The sequence below is a fragment of the Numida meleagris genome, chromosome 5, assembly GCF_002078875.1.
Source record: "Numida meleagris isolate 19003 breed g44 Domestic line chromosome 5, NumMel1.0, whole genome shotgun sequence".
In the NCBI taxonomy this organism is placed as follows: domain Eukaryota; kingdom Metazoa; phylum Chordata; class Aves; order Galliformes; family Numididae; genus Numida; species Numida meleagris.
In genome coordinates, this window is record NC_034413.1 from 61,591,039 (window position 1) to 61,616,382 (window position 25,344).

Below are 25,344 nucleotides of genomic sequence, written 5' to 3' on the forward strand. Positions count from 1 at the left end.
TAATTCGCTATGTGTTTTATGAAACATATATGAAGTAATGAAGATTTTCTGTATTGTCAGTTATCCCCCCTATTTTTGTCCCAAGGAAAAAATATTTTGCCTAGATACAATATTAAATCTCATACAGAAACAATCTAGTGAGTTTGGTTATCCAGAATGTGGCATATAAAAAGTTACTCAATTTGACAACAGTAAGTATTATCCGAGGACTTTTACCAAACCCTGTACTGTCCTGAGATTAGCTAAAAGTCATCATGCCAATGGCGGGCAAGTACTTGATTGTCTTTAAAGACAACAAAAGTATGTATTTAATGCTCTGTGACAGGGCATTAAATACACTGGAAATTAATTCTCAAATCTGATGCAGAGTGTATAATTCAAAGATGTTGTAATTTCCTTCTATAATACAATCTCTCTTTGCTTCTTAATACAATAAAAGCCCAAATATTAATCATACAGAAGAATTAAATCACAATTTGTAAAGCAGCAATAATATTATTCTGTTTCCGGTGTTCTAAATCCTTAAAGTTTAACTAAAATAAATGTCATGTACCAGCTTCTCAAATAGTGTTAGCAATGTAAACAGCATTTAGAAATGCAAGAAGTACAACTTTATAAGAATTACATCTGCAGGCTGTTAAAGGAAAATCTGTAAGAAACGTCAAACAATACTGTTCCTTGTATACTTCAGTGAAATAACATAAAAGTTGCATCTGGAATCAGTTACTGGCACAGGATTTAAATAAAGTATTGTGTTACCTTTAACAAGCTAAATATTATTAATCATGAGTCAGATATAACAGAGTGCCACCCAGCTGGCTTGTAATTCGATTAATTTACCTTCTTGGGAGATGACAATGGACTTGGATGATTTGATGGCTTTGCTGTCTAGACTCCAGGTGACAGATGCAGGGGGATCAGAGGAAATTCGACATTGTAAGACCAATTTTTCACCATCTGCTACTTTAGCATCCTGAAGCTTCTCTGTAAAGGATGGTGCTGTTCCTTTGCTTGGTGGAGGTGTTGGTTTGCTTGCTGCTGGTTTGTTTTCAGCTTTTTTCCCAATTATTCCTCCATCCACCACTGCACATCCATGTTCACATTTCCTGTCATTCTTCTCTTCTTTTTTCACTACTGATTTGGGAGCAGGGGCTTCAGAATTGGGGGTGGCATTCTGTGCTTCAGAACCGGTGCGGGCATTTGGTGCTGGGGTGCTAGCGCTGCCATTCTCTGCAGGGGGCTTCTTCTTTGCGCCCAGCACAGATCTGAAATCTGTAACAGCTGGTTTAGGAGGTGGAACCTTCTCTGGCAATGGGGTTTTTGGGGTGCCTTTCTTGGCCAGCACGGAGCGGAAGTCCACCTGTTGAGGAGCATGAACTTTCCTTTCCTCCTCTGACAAGGTCTTGGGTTTGACCTGCCGCTGCAGGTTTGCTCGGAAGTCCATTTGCTCGGCTGGGATTTCTTTCAGGTCCTCCTCAGAAAAACTTTTGGTGTTGACTTTCTTGCCTAAAATGTCACGGAAATCAAGCTGCTCAGCTTCCTGCTGCCTCAGGCTCTCCTCTGTGTGTTCCCGAGTTTCCACTCGCCTCTTCAGCACGCCTCGGACGTCTTCCTGCTCTTCCTCAGCTGCTCTGGTTTCACTGCTGCTCTTTTTGAAGCCACTTGTTCTACCAAATGTTAGTGCACCATGATTTCCACCATCTCTTCGCTCTCCAGAGCTGGCTGATTCCCTCCCACTATGATCCGAAAAAGAAAGGAAAGAGACAGCCAGGAAAGGGGCTGGTTTAAAAATGTCAGGGAACAATCTCAGAGCAGGAACAAAATGTGTTTATAGAAGGGGAGGTTGATTAGAGAAGCACACTCCATTAGTTTATTGCATCAATGATGACTTCAGGAGCCATATAAGGGCACAAAGAAAAAAGATCTTCTCTACTCTGCCTTGGTAAAATGTGCTTAGCCTGTATGATGAAAACAATTTGTTGGGTCACATTTGGGGATTAGGTTGAACAGCAGCCAGCCTGGGTCTGTAAGGGCAGAGAATTAACGGAGCAAAAAATAGAACCCACCCATGCAAGTCCCTGGGAAAAATACTCACTCTCTGAGCATTTCTGCTCTGGAAGCTGAACTCTCTCGCAGCATCAGAGACACCTGGCAGCTGCATTCTCCCACTTGGTTTCTGGAATGATTAAGCAAAATCACAAAAGCTGAGGTTTCTCCCTCTAAAACTGTAACTTTCCTTAGCTAAGTGACTAAAACAGCTCAAGACCAGTGTGGCATTGTGGTGGTTGACTGAGTGGATCTGGTCCCCTTTTACTCAGAGACAAGCTACCTCAAATATCTTTTCCCAATCTGTTGCTGTCTACACTGGGAACAGCATACTCCCTGAACAAAAATCAAAGCAATTTACAGAATGAAACAGCTGCGAACAAACATGCTAAAGGAAAACAAACACAAATGCTGGGGAATTGAGGCAGAGGAAGGGGCTATTTTGCAAAGTTGAAAATCTTTCCAACTCTCCCTAATGTTTATTTATTCAAGCCCAGGCTCTTAAGTTTCCTAATGTTAAGATATTAAAAGCAGGGTCTCATTTCCTTCCCTCCCCCACAGCACAACCAATCAGCAAATCCCATCTACATGGATTGCTCCAGCCTGGGCATGTTTATATTAAAAAACATAAAAGTGTCACCATATATGGTGCTGAGTACTTATTCTTCCTTTTGCAGAGGAATACCACGGATGCCTTCTGAAAAGGGCTCCCATTAAAGAATTCATTAAAACACTCCCCCTACCCCCTCTGCACACTTCCTCCCACAGCTTTATATCATTTTTGCAGTCCCAAACAGCTCTTCTCCACTTAACACTGGAGATGCCAAAAGCAAATTTTAACTCCTCTAGGCAGCAGTTCTGTAACTGCTGCCACTGCTTCCCCAAAATACTATTAAAAACTCCAGATGTACTCCTTTAAATTGATTAAAGACTAGAGATATCTTTCGTACATGAAAACACTTTTGTCCTTCCCAGTTTAAGCTTGCAAATGGACTGCAAACTCCCGGATGATTTTTGAAAACAACAAAAAAAATTTTGTTGCTGAAAGCATTTCCTGGGCATGGACAAAAAGCATGTGATCTGGGAGGAGGAAGGAAAGAGAGGCAGCTTTTTCCCCAACCCCATTCTTCTCTCAAAATGCTCTTGCTGGGTTAAAACACCTTTAAGTCAGCTTTGCCCAAAAGCTTAAAACACAGACTCAGGAGTATCTTTCTGTTAGTTTCCCATAAATGTATTGTCTGGTGTGTTTTTAAATAGCACATGGGAATACATTCCTAGATATGGTTCTGTCTGGGTGACTAACAACTCAATTGCAACTGGCAGCGGAGTCATGTAGCAGGTAACATCATTAACACAAATGCAGCAAAAAGTTGCTTTTGTAACAGCAATTAGTGCAATCGCCTTTTCAGATGGATTTCCCTTGCTCTCTTTTGCTTTAGAAAATGAAATAGGAATCAGCACAGTGTGGAAAGAAAGTCTTTAACACCAAGAAGAAACAGCAGAGGTTGGCTGAAGTTACTGAACCGGAAAGTGAAGAAGTACACCTTATTTGACCTTGAAATCTTAACAAGAAGTCATAGGAACATTTTCAACATCTAAAAAATTCAGACTACGTACACTAGAAATTGTTGTTGATGGCCCTCAAAGCCATAATCCTAATATCCTTCAATAGGAAAGATGAGAGAACATTCCAGTACAAAACAGAAAATGGCAAGAGAGCACCCAAATCAATGCAGTGAGTCAGCCCTATGCTGGAGACCTGCCATTCTTACTTCTGCTTATATTTGACCTCCATTTGAAAGCAAGAAAAATAGAAGTGCAGGTGCACTTGCTCCCAAAATTCTCACTGGCATCAGATGATGGTAATTATCTCCCTGGAGACATTCAAGGCCAGACTGGACCTGGCCCTGAGCAAGCTGATCTAACTGTGGATGTCCATGTTCCCTTTAAACATCCCCTCCAACTCTTAGGATTCTATGATTCCATTCTATGGCAGGATACCAACATTGCCAAAAACCTGTTGTCCAAATGCATTTCAAACTGCCACTTTCTGCAGATGTTGAAATTCATTATCTTTTTTCCTGCTTCTCAGAAGTTTTATTATGAGTAGAAGCACCCTTAAACTGCTCAAGTATTTTCCCAGCTTCACAGCTTGTTATCAGGCTGTTGGTTAATCCTAAGATACTTCTTCCCATAAGTCTAGTAGAGCTCAGCTTCTCTCTCTTAAGGACTTAAAACCAATCCAAAGCTGACAAACAAGGAGAGACCATGAAAACTGAAGTACAGACAATTCAGAGCATACATTACATAGGGATGCTCCACTGCTCAGCTTCTGTCATGACTGCATGGAAAAAATATTTGCCCACAAAAATTCTGATACCTGTGGGAGAGGATGAAGTAACAGAGAGAGCAGTCTTCCAGGAAGGGGATCTAGAAATTCTGATTGTGAAGAATAATGGCATTTCTGCAGGACCGACTTCCGCATGCATCTTTCCTTCTACAAAGTCTTCACATACGCAAAGAAATAAATAAGGAAGGCCAAGTAGACCTTTCTAAATTAAGCTATTTTTCACAGGGTTTGGAAAATAAAGGAGAGGGCAAGAATGCAGGAGAGCATTTTGTTCTGTTTTTAATACCTTGGGAAATACATACAAATTATGGCAACAGTGGGCCATAGAAGTACCTAGATGGACAAATGATTCACAAAGTAGTGTTTTGGCCTTAATTCAGATTTCTGATTCAAGCAAATGGCTGAAAACTGGATCACTGAATGCAAATCTTGAGTTTGTGTCTGATCCATCACGTCCCTGGTTGAAGGTGTGACCTCCTCATGTCAAATCCTGCTTCCAGTGAAATCAAAAAGAATTTAGTTACTGATTTTAGGAGAAGGGAGAACGTATTTTTTTCCTCTGAATTCAGTTGCAGAATCTAAAAAAGTGAAGTTACTAACGCTGACCAGCTTGGAGATCACCAGATGGAAAAAGAGAAAGAAACTAAGAAAAATGAAGGACTGGGACGATTTGGATGCAAAATTCAATCAAGAATATTTCTGGAAGCTTTGTAAATCTTTTTACATTTACACAGTTTCATAATATAAGTGAGGCAAGATACATAGGGACAGTTAGGAAAAACTTGAGTTTTGCAGTATACAAACACTACTTCAAGTCTTTCAGGTCTCTGCTGTTTTGAGTCTTGGCAACATTACTTCTGGAACACGAGGTTCTCTGTGTTGGGATTTTATCAACAAAACCCTGGACAAAGACAGACCTCAGTGGCTCTGTTACTGTGGAATAATGTAAGACACAGATAAAAGCTAAGCTTAGCAGTTAGGCTGCAAACATTCATCTGGAAGTGTTGAATGTTGCAGGATGGTTCTGTATAATGCTTATGCACATGATCTAACTTTAAAACATAAGAAAACAAAACAAGATGAAAAGAAAAACACTACCACCACCACACACACAAAAAAAAACACATTAAGAAAACCAACAACAAAAACAAATAGAGCCCCAGCTGCAAAGCCTGAAGCAATTTTAAAAATAGCTCCCTGTCTTATTGTGGGATCTGTTTTCCCTAGAATGGCTTTTATGTTCAAAATATCTTGAAGTATTAGTTTCTTGGCAGAATCTACTCAAATATTTTCGGTGAACCTTAGATGAGACTTATTGTTCATGTATCCCTAGGAATCACTCTGGGAGAAGAGGAAAAAAAATGCACTGCTAATTGCAACATGGGGCACGCCAAGAATTCCAACTGGCCTATCAAGTGTGAAACAAGAATTGCAGAGCAAATTACATCTTTAAAGATTTAACTAACAATTATAAATAAGTTGATCATTAGCTATAGCTGATGCATCAGTACAGATATCTGTAAAGCCTCAGCATGATGTTTTGCAACTCTTTTATGAGTTAGTTCATGAGAAATATACTTCAGAGCCCACTGAAGTTTTCATCCTAAAGAAAGGAACTGATCTACTGAATCACAAATTTAGCTGATGTAATACAGAGCAGCTTTATTGGCTTTAAAGTGGATCCATTCATTTAGCTCTCTTGAGGGTTTTTATAGCTGAAACACTAGTCATTTTATTTGCATTTTTCAACATTCAGTGGGAGAATGGAATAGGAAGAAGTTGTGGTTTCCTTTTCTAAAAATAGACAACGTGTTGAGAGCAGAGAACAAGGTTTGCAAACTGTGTTCTACGCAAAGATAGAACTATATTTACTGTGGTGTAAAGAAAGGTAATCTTACAACTGCTTTTTATATAACCTGAACTGGAGAGTATTTGAGGTGCCAGTGATTTATAAGATGAATGTTTACATCTAATTTTGATCACAATATCAAAATCTGTAAGTAAAGTTAATCAAAACTAACCAAACTTTTATGGAAGATGGTAGATGGAAAGATCAGAAATACTCGGCTTCTAAGAAGACAAAGGTTAACAAAGCAGATAATTTGCCTAAGGAACTGCAGGTGAATTTCTGAGTTCTCTAGTGCTGATTCTACCATTACAAAGATGAAGGCTTTGCTCAACAATCTCAGTCTCAGCCCAGGACTCCCAATTTCTTTGCTTGCCTTTGCACTTATGACATATTTATCAACTGAAAGAGCATGGGTAAAGAACACTGGGATAAAAGGATCCTAATGCTGGTATCACTGGAAGGATGCAATGTAGAGGAGGAGAAAAAGATGTCTGTGATTTTATGAATTAAAAATTGATTCTTCTTTCCCATCTCAATTGTGATGGTTTCATGGAGACTCTGACTGATTTCTTGTCCTTCAACTGTATGGGTTGGCATTTTGCAGGCATGCTTAAATTTCAACAGATAAATCACAGTTGTGCATGAAACCTTTTGTTGTTGTTATTTTCTTGTTGGTGGTGCTTTATTTTTAATATATAAATTTATGCAACACCATTCTTGGCTTGAGCAAGAACAGGCCCAATGGAAAACTATCGGGACAATTAAAAAGAAAAATGCAAATATAGAGGAACGAGAGGTCTGCGCAAGTTTAAAGCAAGGACCAGGAGAGACTAACATGACAGCTCCCTTAGAATTCAGACTTACTAGTTTGTTATATGGCAAAAGGCAAAGCAAGAATATATCCTAAGTGATACTGAGAGAAGGAAAGAAAGAAAGCCAACCAGCAATTATTGATGAATCACATGATTCATCACACCCTTGTCAGCTCCCTCCGATGAAAGAAGAAAGAACAAGGAAGATCTTTTGTTAAACTCCACTTTTTAAAACCAGAGTTTTAATTTGTGAGCAGTCAACACTAAAGGGGAAATGTGAACATATAAGAACAGAATTTAGGACTTAGAATAATGGAGAATAGGAAAACAATTAACACTGGTAGGAAACCACAGCCAGACTAAGCAAAGGAACTGGAGAAAGAATGACTCCCTAAAAGCAGTTATTCAAAATGCTTCTAAAATTAATATATGAAAAGGAGCTGAACAGTTAATTTGAAAAGAAAATGACTGTGATTTAAAATAGCCCACTGTATATTGTCAGCTTCTCTATAAACTCCTCCGTGAATTGACTTGTGGTTTCTCAGTTATTCCACATTTTTAATGGACTTTGTAGGAGTTTTTAAGAGAAAGATACTAAATGCAGTTCTCCTACTCACAGGTACAGTTAAGATTGGTTCTGAATACATAAACAATTCTCAATCAACTATTAAAGACATATGCTGGCCGTTCAAAAGCTATTTAGATGAGATTATTTGCTGCTGATGGTTATTTTAGCTCTACTGGAAACATGAAGTTATACAGCTAACATTTAACTCCATAAATATTCCTGAGGCAGATACTTCTTTATTATTCATAGTATATAAGCAATTGCCTAAAAGGATATAGTTTTCTGTTCCCTGAACAGTAACATAACTTTTACGAATGAGAGCCAGGTAAAAAGAGATATCAGCATTCCCCTGGCTCTAACTGTAACACAGCTTTAGTCATTATGGATTAGAATGAGCCAACATGAATCGATCTTTGCAGGATCCCCAGCTATTTCTCTCCAGAAGAGACTGAGGGAATAAATGAAACTAGTATGTAATCTGCTGCGTTTCTTCTAGCTACCACTTTATCTCTTCCCACCCCCCCCGAAGTTCTCCTCCTCATTACGAAATAAGTTATCTAAGAAATTCTTGTCATTATATTGTAGAGTCATTATATTCTCCAGCTTCCACCTTGATGAGTATCTTCTGTGATGAATTTAGCCTGAGTGATTATCAGCTACACCTGATCATTTAGGTAAATCTTGCCCAATACAGCCACATCAAAGTCCTACACAAAACCTTATTGACTCTCCTTTGTTCTTCCTCTTTTTTTTCCCCCACTTTCCATCCCTGAAATTTTGCTGAAATCTCATCCTCTTTCATTTCAGGTGAAACCACCACAACACACACCAGTAGAAGGTAGCAGCAACTCTCACAGTTGGGCTTGACATCTCTTGTAGATGTTAGCAGCCTTAACACAACCATTTAGCAACTGTAATACAGCATTTCTAGTCCTACCAGTGTTATTCTCATACTGAGCTTTAGAAACACTACTGGTCTCCAAAGATTTTTTTTTTTTTTTTTTTTTTTTTAAAGCAGGGATGTATGTAGACATAACCTTCAAAAATCAACATTATGCATGCCGTTGATGACACTGGCTTATAGTGAACAAGCCAATCCTTCTGTAATTAGTCTTATTCCATTCACAATTTACTACAAAGATTACAACAAGTTTAAACCTACTAGAGATTATTTGCAAATAAGGTTATGGTGCATATTGTTCTACCTACATAAATGTTAGTAATAGGACTTGCAATTAACTGTAGAGAAAACTCTTAATAGGAAATCTTGACTGAGAACAGCTACAATCTTCTAAAGCACTCCATTCTGATGAAAAGCGATTACCTTACCTGACTTACAAAACCAAAGTACACTGAAGATAGTTTGTGGCTGCCTGTGGTAGTCTATGAAAACATACTATGAGACTAGACAACTACACAGTGACATGCCTATTACTGGGGCAATAACTTTATTCCATTTATGACATCAGTCAAAAAATAAACCATAACTATGCAAAATTGAACTCACTGGTTAGGGGCTACATGGGTTAAATTCATTAAGAAATGCCTTCCTCCTTTCATTAAGAAGACAAGAGTAATTTCTTTGCAAGAAAGCAAAAGATAATTGATTTTTTGAACTTTGTACTAGTCTGAAGGATATGAAACAAAAACACCTTATTCATAGTGCAAAAAAAAGACGAAAAACACCATAAAGCAGACAAGTACACGTGACACAGAACTGAAATGGTAATGTTTTGTAATATTGTGTAATATTGCACAGTATCTGTCTAAACTGCCTACTGGAGTAGTCAGCTAAGACTAAAAAAGTAGCACATGGAGTAGAGAATTTTCTTACAGTGTAATGGATTCAACTGTCCATGACATTTAAATAAATTTTTATAAAGAAAGTCACAAATATTAGCCATGTAAGGCAATACACCTATGCACGGTAAATAGCAGAGAATGATGACATTTAACCTTCTAAAGTTGTGCATTTCATTTTCTAAAACCACACAGGGAATGTCTAATTAGGCCCAATCTTCACCATTATAGTGGAAAAATGCTACAGCACTTTGTAATAGGTAAAACAAATCTGATGCTTTATTTAAAATGTGATGTTACCAGTAAAATGAGTAAGTGAAATAAATTAAAAACAGCTCTTCCAAATTTTGTAGAACTGGCTACAAGCTCAAAGCATCAGGGTGCCACATTTCAAAGATATGACACAGAAAGGAGACTCCAACTTCTGTATAAAATTCAGACATTTCAAAAACAGTAGGAAAACATTTCCTGTGCTTAAATTTGTGGACCATACAATCTAGTGGAATGGGCCTTCTTGGTGAGATTGTTCCATGGAAAGCAGGTATCCTTACAAACATCCAGAAAAATGCTAAAGATGACAAAAATAACACAAATAGAGACACTGATTGTGGTTTCGCTTGCTAGAGACCCAAACTGCTTCCCATGTTGCTGCTACAAAGCTTTGTTTTTCAAGATCCCAAAAGAAACTGTATACTGTTTTGTCCTCTCTGACTCTTCTTGGGTTTCCTCTTTCTGTTTGATTAGAGCTTTTGATCCCTCCAAATATTTAGTTCCATAACTACTCTGTCGTTTGGTGGAAATAGAAGGGAACTGTTTTGTTCAAGCAGAAATTGCAGCTTTAGGGTAAATATAACTATTTTTTCCAAGGGAACAAACTCTTTTCACAGTAAACATACCTGAGCTGAATTTCATATTGACCTGCATGACGAGACTGTACATTCCTCAAGATCAGCGTGAAGATATCTTCATTTTGCAGGATTTCACAGCCTGTTCCTGGCATTATTTCTTGCCCATCTTTAAACCAGTGAACGGTGGGGAAAGGATCTCCAGCAATGGCACAAGATATAAGGACATTTTGCCCAGCAGCTGCTGTCACTGATCTTGGTTTGCTAATGAACCAGGGCTGAATGCCATCCTGAGGTTCTGCAGTTTACAAACAGTTTACAAATCAGGAGAACGTGCCAAGCTTGAAAGTAACTAATAAACTAATTTCAGGCAAAGCAAACAAAGCAAAGTTGTTTTGAACACACATGGTATAAATTTTTAATCTGAAAATAAGCCAGGTTTTAATTTTGGAAGTCACTTACGTGGGTACTAAAATTAATCATTTACTTGGCACTTTACTGGCTTGATATAATATATTAAGGACAAAACAAAGGGACTTTAAAGCTGCCCTAAAAGGAATCCTGAAGACTTCTCCTTAGAGAATATGGGTAGGAATAGCTTTAAGGGCAACTGACAGTACTATGGCTGCTGTTTAGTTCAGAGATCATGTAATAAATCATTAACAATTGCATAAAACTGCATTTAATATAAAACACTGACCCTAAAGGCTAGACCTCAGGGAAGACAGTGACTACATTGCACAGGCCCACCCCCTGAGGAAGAGCTCTTTGCAGTGCTGGAGTTAAGATCCTTTATGCTAAAAATAGTAAAAGCATAAGTAATGACTATAGGAAAATAGTTGGCTTACAGCAAGATTAGACAAAGTCTAGGGTTATGAAGGTAATGAATACCCAAATCACAGAAGGTCTGTAAGTACTTCAGTGTTTGTGCTGTGGGATTTATATCAAACACAGAGATTCAAAGCCATATTTTGTGTACCCAGTTCTCAAATTGCAGAAATCACGTGTTCCTCATTAGCTACCATTACAATACTAATATTAAAGTGAAGATACCTGGCTCCTAGACAGCTTTTCCAAAAAGCCAGTGCTTTAATTAGAAAAAAAAAAAACAACCCACTTCATTAAATGGTTTACAATAAGTCCATAGCTAAGTAAGCCTCATAATTATAATCTGAAGCTGTATTTAGCAGAAGTTGTGCACTGTCCCTACGAATGGGACTCAGGAATGCATTTTTGAAATAGTTACATAATGTTCCAGAGCAAAATCATTTTCTTGAACTTGCTTCTGCTCAACGTCCTTTTTAATTCAGATGCATGGACTGAAAACTCCTAGCACCCTTCAAAATAGACCTTATAAACACTCATCTGCTTTAAACAGACACTCCTCCAGCACATTAGAATGTTTTCCTTTTAGCATTCCCTGTAGTGGAGAAGAACTTTACATACCTTGCACCGTCAGCGTAGCCTGTGTTTGAGTTTCTCCTAATTCATTCCAGGCTTCACAGGTGTATTTGCCTGTGTCTTCAGGAAATACTTCCTGAATGTACAGACTGTACTCATTGCCTTTCTTCTCAAAGTGGAAATCTTCTGTCTCCTGGATTTCTTTCCCATTGTGCAGCCAGATAATTTCAGGACATGGGTTAGCTGAAAAATAGGAAAGAATAAAAATCAGAGACATACACAACTCCCCCCTAACTCTGATTGAGAAAATAACCAAATTTAGTTGTTTCCTGCCACCTGACTCTGCAATGTCATTTTCAAAACTTTCAGGAATTTTACTAACTCTGTTGATGCTGTGCAATGTGGAACAGTTCTAAGTCTATATTATCAGAGTTAAAATATCATTGAATAATGGAAGCATGTATATAATATAGAGGGGAAGTGATTTCCAGTTACCACAGTGTTAACTGTCAAGGGTTTCTATTACCAAAGTTCATACCAGGACTGCTTTCTTCTGCAGCATTAATTCTACCTCAGCTGACAGGAATTCAGTCTTGTCCTGTTCAAAACAAAGCTTATTACATGTCCTCTGAGATTTAGTTTTAGTTCACAACAGGACTTGATGATGACCTGATAATTGTTATTCTAGTAAAGGAACACTTGAACAGGTCTGAACGCAACATTCATGCAGCCTGAAGAACAGACTAGATAACATTAGTTTTCTCTTATTAGAAACTGGTTCCTTGAAATATTTTCAAACACAATAACAATTGCTAGAAGAAAAGGAGAATGGCAAAAAGTACAGCTAGACTGAAATTGTTTAATTAATAGTGTTCTATGGCTACACACCTGATACTTCCACAGTCATTATCACTTGGCTTCCATCCATTACTTTGAGGTCAGTCAGGCCTTTAAGGAAGATGGGTGCAAAAGTCTTGTTTAATTTGACAGCCTGTGCACTTTCTGCCTTCTTGCTGCTCTTCTTTTCTGTGAAGTCAAGAGAACAAGAGGGGTTTCTTATTGGAATTTTCATTACAAGCTTTGACCTTAAGCTCAAACTGATTCGAAGTCTGTTATCTTGTTCCAACTCTCACAGGGTAGCATCACTGAATCCACCCCAATATAGATGTTTTTGTTTGTCATCCAAGTAGAATGGCAAGAAATGGGACCTTCCTCCAGAGACCTTTCTAACTCATTGTTAACATATATGGTAGAGTGTCACACAAATTTTTAGACATTTCCCCCAAGTACATGTGCTCAAGTACAAAAAATCCCAACAACTTGTACCAAGAGTTCAGTGCTTTTAACCAGTGCTAAATTCATACAAATCTTAAAAATAAGTAACAAGTTGCTATTCTCATGATTGACGAGTGAAAAATTTAAACTCACGAGAATATAGGATTTTCCACTCTGTATGAAACTAAAAACCATTTAGTCAGTCAGATGGTCAGTATAAAATGGGTATGAGTACAGTTGAAAAGTTCACCATGATCCTTTCCTGTATTTCACTTACCCAATCAAGTGTTGATGGAAAAGACTGAAACCTGAAGTTACCAACATATATCACAAAACAAACTGCTGGATTAGAGGGTTGTTTTTTTATTGAGCTACACAATCAAATGATTAGTGCTGGAGTTAAATTAATCAGTCTTAAAAATAAAATCTAGCTGTTCTACATTTCCAATATCTGCAATAGTATCTGCGTCGCATTCAGAGATAATGAAGGAAGGTCATTTAACCATGTCCTGTGTTGTGCACTAGACCAGGAAAGTCACTTCTAGAGCTGAAGTAGTGATCATGACCAAATGTAGGAAGCCATAAATATTTATTGGTCACTTGGATACACTTTTTGTTTTGTTTAGCTTGAGTTCAGACTTCTTATGTCTTGCCTCTAAAATGCCAACCTTAATTTCTTTCCATACATAAAAATAATTTCATTTTGATTATTTCTACCTTCAAAATTTTCAAATGTATACCAAGGCCATCTAAAAGAGTATTACAGTAACACAAAGTACCAGACTCAAAAAAAACCAAACAGCCATTCATAAAATGATGGTGATTATAATAAGCTGAAAGTACCTTACTGAGCAAGTCCACTGAACCTCCTGGAAGTCAAAAGTTAAGTTTGTCCCAGGGCTATTTGAGCTCCATGTAAATTTGGAAGCTGCCTGAGAGGAAGTTTTCCCTCTTATGTAGTAAAGCTTTTTCTAGCCAAAATCTTGTCTTGTTGGCTTACATCTTAGATCTTTTCCTGGCACTGAGCAGCAAGACATTAATACATGTGAGAATGGAAATATGGGACGTGACTGAGACCCACTCAGCTCAGTGTTATGGACTTAGTGCTCTAAAATACTTGATTTACCATCAAAATAAATTATAAATAAATTGATCAGTCTTAGGGCTTCCTATAGCATCTGCTTGTAAGTGACTAACACTATACAGAAAATAGCCATGAAGTTGGGTCAAACCCATCTGCACTAATAAACTGTGGTAGTTCACCATATTCCTATACTTTGTACTATTTACTCGGGGAAAAATGCTACATGCAACTGTTGGACTAAGCAATATCAGCATGTACTCCTTCATTAATTCAATGCCTTGCAGAAAATCCCTTTGTACTTCAGACAGAAACAGACCTGGCAGAAGAAGCAGAAATCAATAAAAGGTGAAAAAGGAATAAGAGAGTGGTGGTGAATGGAGTTAAATCCAGCTGGAAACCGGTCATGAGTTCCCCAGATGTTGGTATTGGGGCCAGTCCTATTCAATATTTGTATTGATGATCTGGACAAGGAGACTGAATGCAGTCTTAGTTAGACTGCAGATGACACCAAGTTGGGAGGAAGTGTTGTTCTGCTTGAGGATAGAAAGGCTCTACATAGGTTGGATTGATGGGCTGAGGCCAATTGTATGCAGTTCAACAAGTGCTGGGTCTTGCCCTTTGGTTACAACAACCCCATGCAATGCTACTGTTTTGGGGCAGAGATGCTGGAATGCTGAGTAGCAGAAAAGGATCTGAGGGTGTTATTTGACAGTGTACTGAACATGAGTCAACAGTGTGCCCAGATGGCCAAGAAAGCCAGTGACATCCTGGCTTGTATCAGAAATAGTGTCGTAGCAGGACTAGGGAAATGAACACCCCCCCTATACTCAGCACTAGTGAGATGGCACCTTCAGTACTGCGTTCAGTTTTGAGCTCCTCGCTACAAAACACTGAGGTTCCGGATCATATCTTAGTAGTGCAATGAAGCTATGAAAGCTCTGGGGCACAAGTCTTAATAATAGGGAGTGGTTGAGGGAACTGGGATTGTTCAGTCTGGAGACACTGAAGTTTGGGGAGACCTTATCACTCTCTGCAACTCCCTGAAAGAATCTTGTGGCAAGGTAGAGGTCAGCCTCTTTTCCCAGGTAACAGTGATAGGACAAGAGGCCTTAAGTTGTGCCAGAGGAGCTTCAAGTTGGACATTAGGAAAAGTTTCTTCTCTTTAAGAGTTTAGTGGGTGTGGTGTTGATGAGTTGACAGGTGGACTATATGACCTTAGAGGTCTTTTCCAACCTTAATGACTGAGGATCACTTCAGACAGAAACAAAGGCAACTTCGTATATCACAATCTTTCTGCAGACATTCCTGTCCTTGTAAACTTACCCTATGCCAATGCATATATGCGGTTTGATTTAGTACAGTTTTTGAGGCAGTACATGATTTCCCAAAACTAATTACAAAGAGTGAATAAAAATGGCGTCCTTTCTATTGCTGGCATACTTTGCAGCATGGGGAGATTGAAGCCATTTCTCTAGCAACAGATACGCAATCTTCTGCATATGAAGGCTCAAAAATGTCTAAGCAGTTATAAATTATGTCTAATTCAAATCAGCATCATATGAGAAATTAGAGCCTTAGTCATGGTTAAGACAACCAGTATTTCTTTTGAAATGTTTGGCATCCAGGACACAATAAATACATGGCTAAAAAGACAGACTCCATGGCAACCTGAACAGACTTTCTTCAAAACACAAGCAACCTGTTCCTACTTTTAGAAGACTTTTTTTAGTTGCAGATCTCTGATTTTACGCTTCTGTTCAATAGTGTACATTGATCAGTAGCCTACGTTTATTCTCCTAACAACTTAGGTAGAATATGACCAAAATTGTCTATCATAGGGGCTTATAGCATGTAATAATTATTTCTTCACATAAAATCTGATATTGTAGACTTCTAGATTTGGAAAAAAAAACCCTGACTTACTGACAGCTTTAGTTTCTGTCAGATGTTTTACACAAAACACCAGAGCTAGTTTTAATTATTAATTTTTATTTAGTGTTGGTCAAAAAATCATTGTATTTTCTCAGAAGGGACTGATGCAATCATGTAGAGACCAACTTACAAGGTCTAGATCTTAACTATATTCAAATTTTGAAGCTTGTAAATGCTTGTAGAAAAGCAGCACACAACAAAAGGCCAGTACTAGGGCTTTCTTTCTGTCATTCCTTCAAGGTCCCTTTCACCACACAAACTCTGCTGTGGTTTCAACTTCCCATGCTCTTCAGTGACAGCTGGCTGCAGAGCCCAAATCAGGGAGAAGGAAGAACAAGAAGGAAGCACGGAACCTTCAGATACTACCAACCACCATGCTTTTGGTTGAGGAAAAAACACCCTCATTTTTAACACTGTGGCACCAGAAGGAAAATCTGGAACAGAAAGAAAAGTGACACTGGCATCAAGGGCATGACTTTGTTATATATCTTCCCATCCTCAAGCTTAATCAACTGGATATGAAATAGAGGAGATCTGATATCTTCCTATTACGTTAACACTCGAACCACCTACCATCATTCAACATCTTCCCTACCACTCTTACTTCTTATTGCTTCCAGTTAGGAGTAGGTTTAACTTTAAGAATGAAAAGAAAGAATATAAGACTTAACACATAGCAATACTGTCATAGTGACTAAAAAAAATAACTACCCTGACTTGTTCATTGTCTTCCTCCTGATCTTTTCCCCAGTCCACTTCTGTTGCTGCAGTCAGTTAATTCAGGTACGTCACGTCTAAGTAATTTAAGAGGAACATCAGAAAGCACTACATAAGGTGGGCTTGATAAAACATATGCCCATTTCAATATCTTGGCTTCAGATTGTGCAACTAGTTTATTTTGCAGTAACTTATAAAAACAGTCAAAATTTTTAAGCACAGCTGTTAGTTTCATTCAAGTCAAATTAGGCAAGATAACGCAGAAGAAAACTGTGATTTTCATGAAGGCTGCTTATAGACCACTGAATTCTCACCGGCTCTACTAAAATAATGAACGAAAGAAGTTTCACAACTCTACACAGAGCTGCTGTCTGGCATAACTTATAAGTTCAGCTATGGCAGTTTCTGAAGAGCTGTGGTGTCATCATTTCAGCAGGCATTTGATATGGCATTACACAGGATGATAGATTTAAAAACCCACCCACAACAATGATCCTTTTTTTTTTGCCTCCCCTCAGGCCTTGATATGCATGATTTTTGGGAAATAGCAAGTGATAAAATGCACAGTTCAGTTAAAAACAAACAAGACACTCCACATTTGCCACTCCAAAGAGCTTGATGCTTAGCTTGGGAGACGAGAAATAAAAATAAAGGTATTTAAAGGCTACCCTATATACCCACATATATTTTCTACAATGCTATTTTAATTTAGGCTTTTCCCACAGTTTGCCTTATCCCTAAGGGTTCATTTTTTATTAGAAAAACACTCTAATAAGCATTCAGGTCTATGTTTAAAAAAGCCACTTTGTGCATCAAATCTGCAGATTTAGGAGAATTAAAACCCTTCCAGTTTCTTATAAAGATTCTTAGAATATTTGGAAGGCAACAGTAAGGATACAAAACTTTCCGTTCATCAATTTTTCTGCTCTCCTGCGTTTGCATAATAAACAGCCAATTATTCTATCCACAGCTACAATATCAACTATTTGTTTATCTATTAACCTATTATCTACTCATATAAATTTAAGGTGGACTGATGATTGGACTAGATGATCTTGTAGGTCTTTTCCAACCCAGCTAATTCTATGATTCTGTGATTCTAAGGTGAAAAAAATGCTTCCCTATTCTTTGACTTTTCTTAACCCAGGATTTAAAAAGCGCCTTACATCAACTTAACCTCCATATATCTGCAGACTGAACATTACTGCAAGACTGGTATTAATGTTAGCTGTGGGCTCAAGCCAAAAATACACTTGAATTTTTTAGAACCTAGACGTGAATTAGAACTTGGTGCTTGAGTACAACTATAAACATTTATATTGTAGAAGGATAAGCAGACATGAGCAATTGTGTTGAAGGTGTATATATAAAAGAAAAAGTCAGTGGAATATTCACGCTGCACTGAAATTAGCCCACTACAAATCAGTTGTACCGTACACATATACCAGTTTAACAGCAAGTATACAACCATTTACTTTCTAAGGTAAGAGATACAGATAAATCCATGCACACAGAAGGAAAAAATGAATAAATAACTTCTCTTTGGTGCTTCCATTCCCAGATTTTCTACGAAAACTAAAATGAAGCAAAATACTCATATCAGGATACAAACTTCAAGAAGATTTCTGAAGACTGTACTTAGGCTCTACCCAGCCTCTAGCTAAAACAGCTAACATTTTATGCACATTATTTATTCTATTAAATTTTCTTGCTTGTTTGCCCGCCCAGAGTTTCCAAAGACGTTTAAATGTGAGCTGCAGAATGCTGACATCTCCTGTTGAGATATCAGGACTTCAGCATGCTCAGCAGCACTGCACAGAATCACACAAACACTGAGGTCAGAAGGGATCTCTGGAGACCATCTGGTCCAGTCCCTTGCTCAAGCACGGTCAGCTACAGCACTGAACGTATGCATCATCAACACAACAACTCAGCTGCACAAGATCATGGCTATGACTGGTTACAGGTCAGGGACACACAAAGAATAGAGAGCTAGATGCCTTATGTTCAGAACACTGCAAACACACTGTTTAGTCTTATGAGAGATTTAATTATACTCAAGGAATCTGCTTGCCAGAATCATATGGTTAGCTGCCAAATAATGCCTGGTCTGAGCCGTGCGAAAGGACTGTCTCAGCAACATTTACCATTTATGGTGTTTAAATATAATTTTGGCTCAGAGGCTAATATGTCAACTGAGCTGGGGAGAATGCTTAGCTCAAAAAGCTCTCCATGTGAGCAAGCTCAGAGAGAGTAGAAGATTCCACAAAGATCTCTTAAAGCAGGATTCAGATTCACACATATATGCATAGCCAGAGTTGTAAAGCAGCCTGGCCAGCTGAATTACACTTTTTGAAAAGAGTTTAACCTCCCCAGACATTTTCAGTGTAAATAAATCTAGTTGTTACTAGATCTCACATTAACAGTACTATAAGATCTGTTACTTTTTTGAGTTGATAAGGCAGAAAATTGATATTAGATCACTTATCTCATCTGTCTCAGTCTTAAAGTGATAGGGTCAAAACATTCTCTGCCATTTTCCCAAGAACTGCAGAGTTGATACATACTGGAATGAAAAAATGAGACTTCTGTACACTTGAGACATGCAGGGACGTTTTTGCATTATTAAAGATCTCAGGTGGGTATGCCATTTTGCAAGCAGCAGTCATAAGAACTAGACATTTAGTGACCTACTGTTGTTTTTTACACATCTATCTCTCATCAATTCTTTCTGCAGTTATAATCTGGTTTTGTGCATAGAAGGCAAGGTTTACATATGCTTGAGAGATGCTTTACAATTATAGTTTGTTTGTTGTGCCCTGCATTACACAGAAATACTATTAAGCTCAGCCTTATACTAGCCAGGGTGGTGAAGGTCATACTGAGGAAGCTGAGTTCCACTTTTTCCAGTCTGGCAAGCAATGTAGTTTACTGCACACTGCAAGACTAATCCAGCCTCTGCAGCAGCTGCATATATGCTCTTTCTTCTTTGAGTCTTTCCCTCTGCATGGTATTTATCCAGGTATTCAGGATTTTTAACCTCTGCTTTGTCTACTCAGTTTCAACTGCAAACCATGGCATTTCAAAGAGATGCCACTCCAGAAATCCCAAAATCAAAAGACTGCCAATATCAGTAAGACCAACAATTTGGGAGAAACACGATCAAAAATCTCAATTTAGACTGCAAAGGACAAAGATACAAAGCTGCCTGCTGGTTTCACTGCAGATCTCTTCAGAGTCAGCAGACCAAATCCCTTGGCGGCAGTCTCACTGGAAATTTTTGCAGCCAAAGTGCTGTTTGCTTTTGCCTTCAGAACCATCTGCCTTACTAATGACTAACACTGCTTGTGAGTTATTTACATTAAGTGATGGCTCTTTTGTCACTGCCACAGAGAGCAAATCCATGGAAGGCTTGAGAGCCTGTGTATCTACCAAATGCATTTATACAGCAGTTCAGTTGGCCCACTGCTAGCAAATTCCCCAACATTAGTTAGCCCTCTAGAAATGCACTCTGATACCTGCACAAATATAGCACTGTTGTAAATGCAATCATACCAGTTTGACACAGACAACTTCAGAAAATTGCTTTGTGTATGCCAGAACAACCCAGCAGTGAAAATGTGCGTACTGCTGAGACAGAACTTCACTTCTGCATGCACGATTTCTCTGTGGCTGCATAGGTAGAATGTAACTTCACTGCAATGCACCTTGATCTGAGATATCATTTTAATTATAAAAAAAAAAACATGGGCCTTGAGTGAGGAGAAATACAATAGATGCACAACAGGAACAAGCAGTCACAGAAAGTGCAAGCATCCCTGAGGATACCACTAATGAAGTAGTGAAAGACACTTCAGTCTTTCCTTCTCCAGGTAAACTCACACCAGTTAGTCCATATCAGCTATTCTTGGAAACATTCTTTGGGGTAGCACCATGCTCATGCTTTCAAAATTACTCAGGCACATATTCAGTTAATAGGTTTTGTATGCATTTTGATGACTGCCACTTTTCAGCTGAAGATAGAATATTACAGACTTTGGCAATCCAAAGTGGAGCAGACTGCCCCTTGGCCATTGCAGGGCCATCCCAAAGAATGTTATAAAAAACATCTGTCTTCTGTTATTGTGGTGATCAATAGTTTAATGGTCACAGACCACTTCACAGTTGAAAACATCATCAAATGTAGGGGGTTTTCCTGTTGTTGGTGATTTACTTTCTTTTTAAATTAGACATTTTTTCCCTCAGCATCTCAGCTTTGTTTTGCATTAAAAAATAAATAAATAATGCAATTCCAGCCCTACAACTCATTCTGCAAGCACTCATCCCTCATTTGCATCCAAATTTGGTTCCCTTTTTACTGGAAATGGTTTGTATCAAAAAGCTGTCTTTAGAGAACACCACTTATATTGATGGCACAAATTCTAAATCATTAAAAGCTTCTACACATGTTTTGCTTTTGTTCCTCATTTTTGTTCTCTAGCTGGTATTGTGTTTCATGTTTGAGCCTGAGTTGCTGAAAGAAGGCAATTTATTAAAAAAAGAAGCTCAGTTTTACGAGGATTGCAGCTGTTATTGACCCATGCAGAGCACTGGACCAAGAACTTCGGGACACTCTTGAAAGCTCTGAAACAGAGTTTCTTTGATAGCTAATATTAGCTCTGCTTATGACAGCTTACCTCTGACCTTTCAATGAAGTAACAACAACAACAACAAAAAATCCCTCATTTTCATAGAGCTCGGAACCAATTCTTACATAGCCAAGCAGTTCTACCAGGCTACTGGTCTGGAATGTCTTTTGGACATTTAACAAGACTAGACTGGTATATTTTGGAAAGTCTTCCATAGTCCTTTATATTTTTGCTACACTTCAAGCATAGCAAATTATTTCAAGGCTTTGAAAAGCTGTCACAATTATTTCATCACTCTAGGCAAGTTAGACGTCATACCTCACTTACCTTAGGCAGAAATATATCTCAGAGAAACATAGCTGTAGCCTCTCATAAGGATTCAAAGAGAGGCTGCTTATTGCAGTGATTACCTCCTTAAAAAGATTAATGTCTACGAGAGGTCATTCTGAGATAGAAAGGAAAAAAACCCATGACTTAGAGACAGCATCTCTCATCAGTGGAAGAAAAGATACCTACCTGATAGCCTTTCTTTCACCTGGTTATATTGTATAGTTCCACTCACACCAGATGGAAGAGTGACAGGAGCAAAACAAACTGTTTTCCCAGAAAGCATCTCCCTTCATTGCTTGGGTAAACTGGTTAGTAGAGCAGAGACACTGACAGGCTTCCAGGTGACTCTAATCTGCTTGTCCAATGCTCAATGAATGACTACAGTAATCAGATTACAAGGGCTACAAGCTTCCTAACATAGACACTTATGCCTGGGAAGCTGCACTAAAAAAAATGTGTGAACAGAAAGTGGTTGGGGAGAAAGGGGAACAGATGTGAAAGTGCACTGCTGGCAGGGAAGGAGAAATGAGGTCAAGAGCCAATGAGCAGAAACAGCAGTATTTGCTAAATAGTGTTTTCTCACTGAGGGAGGCAGTAGTAGGCCTCTATTCAAGAGAGCAATGTACAAAAGACCAGCATCAGCAAAACAGGTCTGGGAGGCTGCAGAGCTCTAGAGCCCCCACGCTCCAAGCTGCTGCTGCTACCACCCAGGCTTTGTGCCCTCCTTGAAACTGGTGATGCTGCTGTCTGGCAGGAGGAAGCTCAGGAAGACCACATGATGAAAGAAGAGCTTCAGTAGGTCAGATATTTTGTTTGTCGTCTTCAGTGGGGCAGAAGTGCAGGACAGAACATTCTCCTGGTATTCAGCCCACAGGTAACAAGCACTACAGCTTGATACATGGGAAAAAGGAAATAACTGCTTCTTTTACATGCAGAGTCTGTTTGCAAAAGAACAAAAGCTTCCTACACATGATATTAATTTGTTACAGCCCAATAGTAGATGAAATCCATTGTATGTCCCATCTCTCTTCCCAATCTCCCTCACCTCTGCAATCTTGTGTAGCACATCCAGGTATTGGTGTGAATGACATCTTTGCTAGAGGTGAATCTCAGAATGCTTATCTCAGGTGTGAGGCATACCTGAAGAACAGCTGCTATCCACCGGAGCTGACTTCAGTTCCAACTACACCAGTTATTAGCACTGTAAGTGACTCATTCTATGCATGTTCAAGTCAATTAACCTCTCCTCACCAGAATTTCCTCTTCATAAAAAACTAATTTAAAAATTCAAACACCTTGGCAAAAAGCTGATTAATATTAATGTTCAACCTCAGTTTCCCCATCAGTATCATCACTGTCAATACATTTCAGGTGATCTGAATATACTCTGCATCTGCCTCTTAAAGAGCTGGCTTTTTTTTTTTTTTAAATGGGCTGCACAGTGTATTTAGAAGATGACTTGTGTGCTAAATTTGATATCAGCAAACAATAAATGAATTGTAATATTAAATGGGAACAACAACACTATTGCCTAATTTGCACATATAATAACAGCGACAACTCAGACACTCACATACTGTTTAAAAGCTTACAGAAAACCCTGTACACCAGCCTCACAGCTTCCCAAACTCTGTTTTTTTCTATGTACGGAAACTGGTGTCTGAGTTTAAATGGGAAAAAAAAAATCTAACATTTACAAAGTGACAAATGATACTGCTCCAGGAACAGGGAGGTCTGTCACTAAGTGCTTGAGTAATCTGGACAGTTTCTCACATCTCAGGATTTTTTGCATTAGACCGATTAATCTAGCATTTTATCTGCTAGGCTCATTCTCTGGAGTTCATCTCTAACCTGAATCTCAGCGTTAAGAAAACACCATCAGACAGAAGAGTGTCAAGATTCAATTTAGTCTACTTAGTGTTTCACAAGATCAGAATTAGCTTCACCTTGATTAACTCACTTTCTTCAGACTACCTAATGGACCTGTGCCAATTTAGTCAGTGATCTTCAGTTGAATGATTAGCTTGCACATGCTTAATTTTTAAGTCCAGTACATTTCTTATTATAGAATCATGGAATAGTTTGGGTTGGAAGAGACCTTTAAGATCATCTAGTTCCAACCCCCCTGCTGTAGGCAGGGACACCTACCACTATGCCCCATCCATATGAAGTGCAAGACTTTTTCAACAAGATTACAAAACTCCCTAACAAAAAGTTAATTGCCTTAAGGTTTTTTTTTCATAGAAAATCAAGGAATGACTTAGGTTGCCAGGCAATAGGCAGAATTTGTACTGCTTAATAATATGGTAGCAAAAGTAACCCAAGACTGATGACTTGTAAGGAATGCTTTGCCACAATAATTCCAGGTAGTTATCCAGGGCTGGATGCAAAGCATAACGAAGTATGGGAAACAAATCTCCCTATCTTTAATAGGATTTGGAGAAGTAGCCCTTTATAGGCTATAGGGTCTCAAAATGTTGTTTCCTATAATGATTCCACAGTTTTCCTCTGGCAAAAACAAAGTAACAGGTCTTTTGAAGGACAAAGAATGCAGGAAAGAAGATCAGAAAGAACATAAAAGGTGGCCAGAAAATACCTGTAACATCTTAGTAGATTTAAGTGTGTTAATGCATCATTCAAATATGAGGCTTCCTTTTTTTTTTTACCCTTTAAAAATTGTTACTGATCATCCTTCCTGTCAGGATTGGACTTTTCTGAGTTATCTTCGTGCTTATTTGCATTTAGAAGGTGGAGCTTCTTGCTTTTGAATAATAAAACTGAGTTTTGCTGTCAAACAGACAAATCACTCCAGGTAGAGGTTGTGCCCCACCTTGAGACACTGCATTAAAACATCAAAGCCAGAAATGGCAATATGAAGTGAAATGCAACACCAGACAGGCTCAGTGATGTGTCCAAGTACCAGAGCAGCAAGTTAAAGAAAACTGGCTTCTGACACTGTTCTGATACTATGGCAAGATGATTAATTCTGTCTTAGATTAAATACAAACAGATTTCAGGTACAAAAGGAAAATATTTCTTTAGCAGTGAATGAACAAACTGAGCACTGCACGAAACCTGAAAACTTTCAGTCATGTGGGAGATGAAAAAGAAGAGATGAGTTACAATTCAGAAACAGTTTGTACGGACTTTATCCCAAAAATCAGTGTCTGGTCAGGAGAGGATTTATGAAGTTTTCTTTCTTCCTGCATGTACACTGATTTCCTGCTGTGATCTCTGCAAAAGCCAAGCATTTAGAGAAGCCTTAGCTGCAGCACTGAGGAAAGAAGAAAACCTCAAGCCAGTAAGTATTTGATACAGGATCTGATGGAAATAAAAGAGATTTGGAAATCAAGATCTTAAATTACTATTTCTGTCTGGTAAATCCACATTGCTCGGAGTCTTGAGGAAAGTTACTGTAATCCTCATGACAACAGGAACATAGTGAGTTTTAGGGAGGAAGTGGAGAGAAGAGCTAAAGCTATAAAAATGTTAAACTCATGGCTTTACAGCCTGTCATGAATGTTCTTAATTCTGCTCCTGTTTTTCCTCGCACACTCCATGACTCCAAGAAAACAAAGTGGGATGAAAAATGGAGGAATGAGCTCCCCATTGCAGAGTAGCTGCAGCAATGCAGCTTTTGAGCTCTAGACTAGCTAAAGTACAGGAGGGATTCAAATCAGTGCAACAGTGAATAAGTAGCTTGAAAT

The 25,344-nt window shown here is 38.5% G+C and overlaps 1 protein-coding gene across 3 annotated transcripts in view; it reads right to left on the minus strand.

The window, feature by feature from the left end:
* Positions 1-25,344, minus strand: part of MYLK (myosin light chain kinase) — a 191,305-nt gene that overhangs the window by 68,246 nt on the left and 97,715 nt on the right. For 2 of the 3 annotated variants that reach the window (XM_021400604.1, XM_021400605.1), the window contains 5 exons: positions 12,560-12,697; positions 11,717-11,914; positions 10,322-10,568; positions 2,096-2,176; positions 841-1,736 (listed from right to left, as the gene is read on the minus strand). In XM_021400604.1, the coding sequence (XP_021256279.1) occupies positions 841-1,736; positions 2,096-2,176; positions 10,322-10,568; positions 11,717-11,914; positions 12,560-12,697 (1,560 nt within the window). Of the gene's footprint in view, positions 1-840; positions 1,737-2,095; positions 2,177-10,321; positions 10,569-11,716; positions 11,915-12,559; positions 12,698-21,823; positions 22,049-25,344 lie in introns of those variants that run through there. The other variant, XM_021400606.1, reaches the window with a different exon arrangement.